The sequence below is a fragment of the Callorhinchus milii genome, unplaced genomic scaffold (genome assembly GCF_018977255.1).
Source record: "Callorhinchus milii isolate IMCB2004 unplaced genomic scaffold, IMCB_Cmil_1.0 Scaffold18, whole genome shotgun sequence".
NCBI classification, from domain to species: Eukaryota; Metazoa; Chordata; class Chondrichthyes; order Chimaeriformes; family Callorhinchidae; genus Callorhinchus; species Callorhinchus milii.
In genome coordinates this window covers 2,417,660-2,429,280 of record NW_024704759.1, presented here as the reverse complement: position 1 = coordinate 2,429,280, position 11,621 = coordinate 2,417,660, and the positions used below count along the sequence as shown (strand labels likewise).

General features: G+C 44.7%; 1 protein-coding gene across 1 annotated transcript; it reads left to right on the top strand.

The window, feature by feature from the left end:
- Positions 1-1,372: 1,372 nt before the first annotated feature.
- Positions 1,373-11,252, top strand: LOC103189921 (delta-type opioid receptor). The gene is made up of 3 exons (XM_042341812.1): positions 1,373-1,607; positions 9,333-9,688; positions 10,234-11,252. Exons 1-3 carry the CDS (start codon positions 1,396-1,398, stop codon positions 10,755-10,757), a joined length of 1,092 nt encoding a protein of 363 aa, XP_042197746.1. The 5' UTR covers positions 1,373-1,395; the 3' UTR covers positions 10,758-11,252.
- The last annotated feature ends 369 nt before the right edge of the window (positions 11,253-11,621 follow it).

Here is an 11,621-nt window from a genome sequence, read left to right as displayed (position 1 = left end):
CATCAGCACCAAACAGCAACAACACAGACGAGAGGGAGAAGAGAAGGAGACAAGAGAGGGGGAGAAAGAGAAAGAGAGAGAAAGAGAGAGAGAGAGCAGCCTACTTGCCCACCAGCTTTCGCTTAGACCCTGAGCAAAAGGGGGAAGAGAAGCTTTTGCATTTCCAGCACGATTCTGCATCGAAACCCTCCTTCCCTCGAAAAATCCCAGAGGTGTTTAACCCAAATTGTGCGCTATATTTATATATATTATATTATTATTATTATTATTATTATTATTATTATATGTGTGTGTGTACATGTCATGCATATAATGCAATGCAATCCGCTTTGCTGTGATGCTTTCTTTGCTGTGCGTTTGGTGTAACTTATTGCTGGAGAGAGAGAGAGAGAGGGAGGGAGAGAGGGAGAGAGAGAGAGAGGGAGAGAGAGAGGGTGGTGGTGGTGGTGTGGGGGTGGGGAACGAATGAAGCAAGATTGCAATCTGTGCAAATTAAGCGCCTTTCGCTTGTGCTGTGTTTAAAGCGCCTCTCTCTCCTCTCACACTTTGTCTTTCTCCCTCTCTCTCTCTCTCTCTCTCACACACATCCTCTCTCACACTCTCTCCCTCACTCTCTCTCTCACACACACTCTCACTCTCTCCTCTGTCACTCTCTCCCTCTCACACACTCTCCCCCCCTCTCTCTCTCTTTGTCACTCCCTCCCTCTCTCTCACCCTCTCTCCTCTGTCACTCTCTTCCTCCCTCCCTCTCACCCTCTCTCCTCTGTCACTCCCTCCCTCTCACCCTCTCTCCCTCTCTCTCTCTCACCCTCTCTCCTTTGTCGCTCCCTCCCGCTCTCTCACCCTCTCTCCCTCCCTCCCTCCCTCCCTCTCTCTCTCTCTCTCTCACCCTCTCTCCTCTGTCACTCCCTCCCTCTCTCTCTCACCATCTCTCCTCTGTCACTCTCTCTCTCTCTGTCACTCACTCCCTCTCTCCCTCCCTCTCTCTCACCCTCTCTCCCTCCCTCCCTCCCCCTCTCTCCCTCCCTCCCTCCCCCTCTCTCCCTCCCTCCCTCTCTCTCTGTCACTCTCCCCCTCTCTTCCTCCCTCTCTCTCTCTCTGTCACTCCCTCTCTCTCTGTCCCTCTCTCCCTCCCTCTCTCTCCCCCTCCCTCCCCCCCCCCCCCCCCTCTCTCTGTCACTCTCTCTCTCTGTCCCTCTCTCCCTCCCTCCCTCCCTCCCCCTCCCTCTCGCTGTCACTCTCCCCCTCCCTCCCTCCCTCTCTCTGTCACTCTCTCTCTCTGTCCCTCTCTCCCTCCCTCCCCCTCCCTCTCTCTGTCACTCTCCCCCTCCCCTCCCTCCCTCCCTCTCTCTCTCCCCCTCTCTCTGGTGTAGGGTGTGAGTGTGTGTTGGCACTATGGATGGGGTTGGAGTTGGAGATCTCTCGGGTTATCTGAACGGTTCCAGTGATGACAATTACGGGTTCGCCGCGGATCAGTGGTCGGACAACAGCAGTGACCCGATAGCGGAGTGGGAACCCGCCATCAGGACCACCATCATCACTGTGTATCTGCTGGTCTGTGTGGTGGGGCTACTGGGAAACTGTCTGGTCATGTATGTCATTGTCAGGTAAGTCTCCACTGACACACACACACACACACACACTGACACACACACTGACACACACAGACACTGACACACACACTGACACACACACTGACACTGACACACACACTGACACACACTGACACTGACACACACACTGACACACACACTGACACTGACACACACACTGACACACACACTGACACTGACACACACACTGACACTGACACACACACTGACACACACACTGACACTGACACACACTGACACTGACACACACACTGACACTGACACACACTGACACACACAGAAACTGACACACACACTGATACACTGACACACACTGACACTGACACACACACTGACATACACACTGATACACTGACATACACTGACACACTGACACACACTGACACTGACACATTGACACACACTGACACACTGACACACACTGCTACTGACACACTGACACACACTGATACTGACACACTGACACACACTGACACTGACACACTGACACACACTGATACTGACACACTGACACACACTGACACTGACACACTGACACACACTGATACTGACACACTGACACACTGATACACTGACACACACACACTGACGCTGACACACTGACACACACTGACACACTGACACACACTGACACTGACACACACACTGACACACACAGACACTGACACACACACTGATACACTGACACACACTGACACTGACACACACACTGACACACACACTGACACACTGACACACACTGACACTGACACACACACTGACACACTGACACACACACTGATACACTGACACACATACACACTGATACACTGATACACACACACAGACACTGACACACACATACACTGACACACATACACTGACACACACTGACACACTGACACACACACACTGCCACACACAGACACTGTTTGTGGATGGCATTTCAATCCTCAGTAAGGTAAGTGAGCAAGTGATGATTGACCTGCAGAGTTAATACATAAACAGTGTTATTTAACGAGAAGCCAATATTCTGGTCTCTCTCAGCTTCACTCTCTCAGCCTTCGGGCGCCTCCTGAAGGAGGAAAAGCTATATGATAACAGCTCGAAATACACAGCAGAATATTTTGCACAATGCAGTAAATAATGCTCAGTGAGACAGCGGTTTATATACTGTATTATATACTCCCACTGGATAACTCACCTTCCAGCCAGACTGATGTCTGATCTCTTAACAGGAATTAATGTGACTATTGATGTGGGTATAAATCTTACGGTATATTTATATGTATATATAGATGTATATAAATCCACCTTACAATATATTCTGTGAAGGGCTTTGAGACGTTTCAATGACGTGATGAGGATATATATTTATGTGTACATATACTTATATATCCTTATCACGTCGTCGAAACGTCTCAAAGCCTTCACAGAATATATTGTAAAGTGGATTTATATGTGTATCTTACTGTGTAGATATAGAGAGAACTCTGATATGATGAAATGAGAGAAAACATTTTCCTGGTGTGTTTTTGGTTCTGCATTTGGAAGGTGAGAGTAAGATTTTGTTCCCACAAAATACAGTCACTCCACTGTGAAGCACTTTGAGACATCTCAATGACGTGATTTAAGCGCTAAATCAAATGCAAGGAGTATATTTCCATGGAGTGGAGTCCAGTGTATTTAATTCACAGTCCTTTGTTTCATCCTCTTTTATAAAAGATAATTTGTTTCCAACATCATAGCGCAAAAGCAGGTTACATATTCAATGATTATGATAAATCTAAATGTCCCTTTAATGTATATTTGTTGTTATTATTGTTGTTTTTAATTATTTTTGTTATTCAAGTGCATTAAGCAAAAAGGTTTGAATTTCTCTTCTCGTCGCTCTTCACTCTTCACCAAATGCAACTTATTAATAATAATACTTGTATTTGATATCAAGCCCTATCTTGTCATTGAGACATCTCAAAGCAGTTCACAGAATATACTGTAAAGTGAATTGACTGTGTATCTTGTGGGCAAAATTGGTTGGATAGCAAAGATGATTGCAGTGCAAGTACATTTTTATCAATCTCACAGTGTGTACTGGGCTACTGTGGCTTTCACTAAATGTAAGATCATAACCTTTCCCCCCATCTGATACACCAAATTAATTGCAGACAGTCCTTCAGCAATGAGGTTCTTCCCCTCTCCCCACCACCGCCCCAATCCATTCCCCCAAATACAATCGTTTTTTGGTGTAAACAGTATAATAATTTGATCCATGACTGTGGGATATTGCTGTGTGCAACTGGCTGCCACGTTTCGCTCACAAACTACAGTCACTTTACGGTACATCCTGTGAAGCTCTTTGAGATGTCTCGACGATGTGGTAAGGCGCTTCATAAAATGCATCAATTATTATGATTATTATTATACAAGTCTCAGTAATAATAATAATAATAATAATAATCCTTGCATTTGATATAGCGCTTTTCACGTCGGGAGGACGTCCCAAAGCGCTTCACAGAACACACTGTAAAGTGAATTGACTGTATATTTGTGGGCGAACGCGGCAGCCAATTGCGCACAGCAATGTCCCACAAACAGTCGTAGATTGAAAATGACCAATTTATTATTGTTTTTGGTTTTGGAGGGTTTATTATTAGGCTCTGTGTGGAGTAAGGAAACTTGCCCAAGGTTTCGCCCTCTGCCTGGAATTGAACTCAGGTCTCTCACTTGCAAAGCGAGTGCTCTAACCACTGAGCTACAATCTGGTGTCCTGGCCAACAATCCCCGCTCCCCAAGATGAAATTGATTGTTCACTTCACAGCTGTTTGTGGGACGTTGCTGTGCACATCTTCTGAAACGCTTTATGACGTCCTCCCAACGTGGAAGATGTAACAGCAAATTATTAAGCATTGCTCTGTTATTCAAATGCTATTCTAATTAAAAACGTGGCAAGTATAGCATTCAGAAGTTATTTCAACCAAATCTAAATACAAAACATATTGCACAGTGCTTAATTTCAGTTTACTCAACTCTCTTTACTTACAAAACATAATGTTACCACAGCTGGATGCAATTTCATTCTATTAAGCATTTAATTAATACATGCAAGTTTGTGTACAAACTAAAGATGTAAGCCTTTAGTGAATTGCATTCATTTGCAAAACCCCAGTTAACTATTTGCGAATTAATGTGCTCTTTGATTTTATGCATCCGTTTCACAGTTGACCGACACAAAACATCAAAAGGAAGCTTTGTGTCAAGGCTTCTGGCTTAATTTGTCACAGACGGAATAATTGTGGGGGTTATTGTTCAATAAAGCAAAAGATTTATTCCCATTTCAGACAGCCAAGTTGATAATAACAATCCTTGCATTTGATATAGCGCCTTATCATATCGTCGAGATATCTCAAAGCGCTTCACAGAATATACTATAAAGTGGAGTGTCTGTATATTTTGTGGGTTAAACGCGGCAGCCAATTTGAGCGCAGCAGCGTCCGTCCCACAAACAGTCGCGGAGTGAGTGACCAATTTTATTTTGGGAGGAATCGTTGGCCAGGACACTGGGAGGAGAACATTGTAGATTCAAGCCCCACGTCGGACTTGGGATCACACAAACTAAACTGACACTTCAATGCAGCGCTGGGGACTGTTGCATTGTCGGAGGTGCCGTCCTTCAAGATGAGGTATTAAACCGAGACCCCGTCTGCCTATTCAAGTGGAAGTTAAATATCCCGCGGCGCAATTCAAAAAGAGAAGAACGTTTCTCTCTTCCCGGTGTCCTGGCCAATAATCCCCCCAAACCAAAATTGGTCACACACTCCATGGCTGTTTGTGGGACGCTGCTGTGTGCAAACCTGGCTGCTGCAAACCACAAAATACACAGTCAGTATTTACAGTATATCCTGTGAAGCGCTTTGAGACGACTCGATGACACGATAAGGTGCTATATCAAATGCAAGGATTATTATTATTGTAGTGTGTAGGAACTCAATACACAGAAATAATTCAAGAGAATTTCTGTATCTACCTCCCATGAGATACGATCTTCCAGCTCTACGCCTCTGTATGGTCTCTGTTCATTTCCCAATACTTCACCGAAACCAAAGTGCCTCTCTTGTCTTTATTAGCTAAAAGCACACTGTTGGATTTTTTTTCTTGCAACACAGATGTGGCTTTGCTCACAGACCAGCACTGCAGTCTGACTGCCAGTACTCACTCCAGACAAAACACTATATCACACAAGGCTGTTATCGACATCAAGGGATTAAATGTTTCTTTATTAAATAAAAAAAACTCCAGTACATTTTACGCAGGACTACAATGGTTCCTTTATACCAGCTGAATCCCAGGAATCCATCCTAAATTTTATTGCCGTTTAAAAAAGCATTTTGATCATTGATGGATGGGTAACCCAGCTAGCAATCCCAGTGTACATCTGCACATTCCCACAACTACTGTGCACCATACCTATAATAATAATAATCCTTGCATTTGATACTTTTCACGTCTTTTGATGTCTCAAAGTGCTTTACAGGATATGCTGTAAAATGAATTGACTGTTTATTTTGTTGGCAAAATGTGGCAGCCAATTGCGCACAGCAGTATCCACAGTTGTGGACCAAGTGACCAAATTATTAGTATTTATTTTTTGGGGAAGGGATTATCACGCCCCGAAAGCGATCCACCAATTGACTAACAACTGTGTTCCTATTTACTGCTAGCTACAGAGGTGTGCGGAGTAAGGAAACTTGCCTAAGGTTTTGCCCTGCCTCGGGAATCGAACCAGGGTCCTCTTGCTTGCGAGGCGAGTGCTCTAACCACTACAATACACAGAAAAAAAAATGTCTTATATTCTTATAAAGGTGTGTGTGTGTGGGCGGGAGGGAGGGAAGCTAATTTCAAGCTTTAAAGTCACTGCAGTGAATGAATGAATGAATGTGCTGAGTTTAATATATAATTTCTCACATGCTCTAATGACCAGATATTAGCAAATCCACGTTCTCAACGGGAAATACAAACAAATGCCTTTTACAATTAATTGTAGGGCTTGCCACAGTTTACTATAGATTGCCGCAGGTCCTGTATATGGGTTATGAAGTACGGTTTTAATGGCGAGATTAACTGCGTGTTGCCTTATTTTAGGCACTCAGCAGAGACGAGCGGAGAAAATTATGCTTTTTTAAATGTGCAATCATCCTCTCAGACACTCCATGTTATTGTTCAACCTTTTGTGTTGGCTACACAATGTAAAAGGGAAGCATTTGATTATGTCACCAATTACCACTCGATGTGAGTGACTCACTTCAAATCCAACTTCACTCCAAATTAGCACCGACACTGAGTGCAATCATTTGAGATGAGACTAGGGGGAGTGATTGCCCAAATAATAATGTGGTCACTCAATCCATGACTGTTTGTCAGATGCTGTTGTGCGCAATCGGCTGTCGTGTTTCGCCCACAAAATACACAGTCAATTCACTTTGCAGTGTATTCTGTGAAGCGCTTTGAAATGTCTCAACAACTTGATAAGGCGCTACATCGAATGTAAGGATTATTATTATTATCTTTTATGAAATGAGCTACAGACGACTGTCTAATTCCCCTTTCATCCTTGACTCCACATCCAAAAGTAAAACAAAAATAATCAGATGTATATTTTGTCTCTTTAGTTCCTTCCTAATGAAAAAGATGTCTTATATTCTTAAAATGTTATTTAAATCAGTATGCACATTAAATCTTTGCTTTCCCTGATCTGTAGATCAGNTTTTTCAAGGGTATAAATGGTCCCAGAACCCACACAGACACACACACCAGCATGTAATTTCTTTGTCCATCACATTCGAAAGTAGTGAGTGCATCATAAAGTATTGATCATAAAATCCTCTGTGGATAGAGAGGAAAAGAAGACTGCACTGAGGTGTGGCTTGAGCCCACAAACCTTCTGACCCAGACATTTTTAGTGCGTAGAGGTTGTCTGATTTACAACACACTTTGTTTTCTGTGCAAGTGAATTAAATCTAATTGGCTTAATTAATAAATACATGAAAAACAGAAAAGATAAATTCTCCATCCACAATGTTGTTTATGCTAATAGATTTTGTTCTAGGTCACTATTGACCAGGATAATTAATCTGAACAATAAGATTGTGCGCAGCTGTGCACCTAATATAATAATCCTTGCATTTGATACAGTGCAGTTCACGTCAGGAGGATGTCTCAAAGTGCTCAAAGTGTAGTGACTGCCCAATTTGTGGGTGAATTTGGCAGCGATTTTGCGCATAGCGACATCCCACAATCAGCCATGAAGTGAATACCCAATTTTATTGTGTGTGAATTACTATTAATAATAATAATACTCGCAGTTGATAGAGCGCCTTATCACATTGTTAAAACACCTCAAAGCTCTCCACAGAATATATTGTAAAGTGAATTGACCGTGTATTTTGTGGGCAAAACAAAATACAGTCAATATCACTAGAGGTGTGATTTGAAGGTTTAATAGCTTGTATGAAGGTTGGTTGAGGTCTTAGCGAAATGTAGTAAATGGCTCAGACAAAGGGATTTCACCTGATCAAAAATCTAAACCGTCCGTTCCTTCGAGGAACAAAGTCGTTTGGCAGAACAACCGTCGCTCTGTGCTTTACACCATCAAGAGACAACAAATGGAAAAAACAGCGTTCTCAATTACAGTGGGCAGAACAGGACAGCAGGGAAAAAGAGGAGCACTGCTGTGATACCTGAGTGATTACAGGAGGTAAAATCAATGCCACACTTAGTCCATTTTTATTCCCCACACACNAAAAAAATTCAGAATCCTAGAATGGAACAGTACAAAAAACCCACACCATCCGGTCACATCGGGTTTGCGCTGTTGAGTTTCTCTCGTCCCTACACAATCCTGATCCATTGTGGAGCTAAAATTGGTCAATTTCCAAACGTGGATGTTTAACTCAATAAAAATGCTGACACGTTATCAGGAGTGGGGAGTTAGGCATATGTACAATACATAAATAAATGCCTCTGAGATATTGACAGCATGATGACTTAAGGGGTAGTGAGTGACATGTTAAGCCACGGGCAAGTTATCAGAAGTTTATTGTATCTCTATATATATATGTATAGGTGGAGTTAAAGATACATAATCATAATGATCTTTGCACGTCGTTGAGAAGTCTCAAAGCTCTTCACAGAATATACGGTAAAGTGGAGTGACTGTGTATTTGTGGGTGAAAGATCCAATAATTTGGAGTCCTGTAGCTCAGCGGTTAGAGCACTCGCCTCGCAAGTGAGAGGACCCAGGTTCGATTCCCGGCAGGGCGAAACATTGGGCAAGTTTCCTTACTCTGCACACCTCTGTTTACCTAGCAGTAAGTAGGAACAAGGTTGTTAGTCAATTGGTAGATCGCTTTACCGGGGGTAATAATTCCTTAAAAAAAAATGATTCGGTCACTCAATCCACGACTGTTTGTGGGACACTGCTGTGCGCAATTGGCTGCCGCATTTCACCCCCAAAACATGCAGTCAATTCCTTTTGCAGTATATCCTGTGAAGCGCTTTGAGACGTCTCGAAGACGTGATAAGGCGCTATATCAAATGCAAGGATTGTTATTGTTATTATAATCTCATTGGAGACGAGGATGGAGTTTCTCCCGGTTTCCTGGTCAACGGGTTAATTGGTCAATGAAGGATAAGTTGCAGTGTTCAAGTGTTGTATAATTTCTCCCTCCCTCCCTCCTCCTGTAGGTACACCAAGATGAAGACAGCGACCAACATCTATATTTTCAACCTGGCCCTAGCGGATGCGTTAGAATTAATTACGTTGCCCTTCCAGGCCACAGACACTCTCCTTGGCTCCTGGCCCTTTGGGAACGTGCTGTGCAAGATCACCATTTCCATTGATTACTACAACATGTTCACCAGCATCTTCACTCTGACGGTCATGAGTGTGGATCGCTACACAGCCGTGTGTCACCCCGTCAAGGCGCTGGACATGAGGACTCTGCACAACGCCAAGATCATCAACGTCTGCATATGGGTCCTGGCTTCCGTGGTGGGAATTCCCGCAATGATTTGGGGATCAGCTGAATCGGAAAACAATGGTAAGTCACGAAAGAGGGCGAGAGAGAGGGTGGGGCGAGAGAGAGGGCGAGAGAGGGGGTGAGAGAGAGAGACAACGCCAGAGGACCCAGGTGCAATTCCCAGACACGGAAAAACCTTAGGCAAGTGTCCTTACTCCACACACTTCTGTTTACCTAGCAGTAAGTAGGAACCCGGTTGTTATGTGATTGATGGATCGCTTTTCCGGGGTTAATAATCCCTTCAAAATAAATAATAATAATAATTTTGGTCACTCAATCCACAGCTGTTTATGGGGCACTGCTGTGCGCAATTGGCTGGCAAGTTTCGCCCACAAATACGCAGTCAATCCACTTTACAGTAAAATCTATGAAGCGTTTTGAGAGTTCCTTAATGCAAAGACAACAGCAACAACAAAATTACATTTATAACAGCTCCTTTCACATTAGAAGGACGTCCCAAGGAGACAAATGGCAGAACATTTTAATGTTAACGTACGTTGTCTTCTTTTCTCCCCGTCTTCCCTCCCCTCCTCCCTGTTTTGTCTGTTTTTCCCTCTTTTCTCCAGCCGTGGAGTGCCTACTGGTTCACCCCCAGCCCCACGCGTACTGGAAGCCCACCATTAAAATCTGCGTCTTCCTCTTCTCCTTTGTCATCCCTGTCACCATCATCACCGTCTCCTATACCCTGATGCTCAGGAGGCTGCGGAGCGGGCGGGTGCTGTCGGGCTCCAAGGAGAAGGACAGGAACTTGCGACGCATCACCCGGATGGTCCTGGTGGTAGTGGCCGTCTTCATCATCTGCTGGACTCCCATCCACATCTTCGTCCTGGTGTTGGCGGTCAGCGGCCCCCCAACCAGCGTAGCCATCATGGGCAGCCTCCACTTCTGCGTGGCCCTGGGCTACGCCAATAGCAGCCTCAACCCCGTCCTCTACGCCTTCCTGGACGAGAACTTCAAGAGGTGCTTCAAGGAGTTCTGTTTCCCGTCTGCCTTCAAGAAGGACCTCGCCGCGTCCAACGGGATGAGGAGCATCACCCGGGGTGCGGCTTATTCCCTCAAGAACACAGATCGGACCGAGAACGTGGCATGACTAGACGTGGGCAGGGCCCCTTCACCCACGGGCCAGCAGGAGAGCAAGATGAACTCCAACGTGGAGTTGACTCAGATAACAGCTTTGTGAAAAGAAATAAACCCCCTTTAGTGGGGAGGGTTGTTTTTTTTCTGGTGGTGCAGGACAGTGTTATGAAAATGGACGAGCCTGGATTCTGGGAAAGTGAGGGGGCTTTGCGTCTGTCTTGAGAATCATTGCGGATGACAGGCTTTCAAACTCGGTAATGATACCCAACAAAGTCATCATCTACTCCTGCTGCTGTCCCTATACTGATCCTATGGCGCCCATATCACCAGGCACTCTCCAAGCCCTTCACGGGGAATTGTTGTCAAGTGTAGTGACTGTGGATTTGAGATTAGAGGCTGTTGGTTCTGCAAATCCGCAAACAGCCAACCAAGCGTACAGCCCATTCATCAAGAGGACTGTCGGCCCAGGACACTGGGAGTGAGAGACTCCCATCTCTTTTCCAATAGCGTCACCAGATCTTTAACGACCACCTCAACAGGCACTTCGGTTTAACATCTGACCCAAAGGACGGCATCTGAGATAACCCAGCACTCTTCCCATTCACCCACTCCCCCAACCTCGTTGTGGAGTGTCAACCCGGACTTTGAGATCAAGTCACAATGTGGGGTTTGAACCCCTAAGAACATAATAACTTACTCAGCGAAAGAAGACCAAGGCCCATCCAGTTCGGCTTCCACCATCCTGCCCGTCGCTGGACATGTTGCGTCCCAAACTAGATACTGTATTTCCTCTGCAACCTCTAGACTCAGAGGCAAAAGTACTAGCAATGGAATCAAATATGGAATGTCTTAATGCAAGACTGGTGGTGGGAGTGGG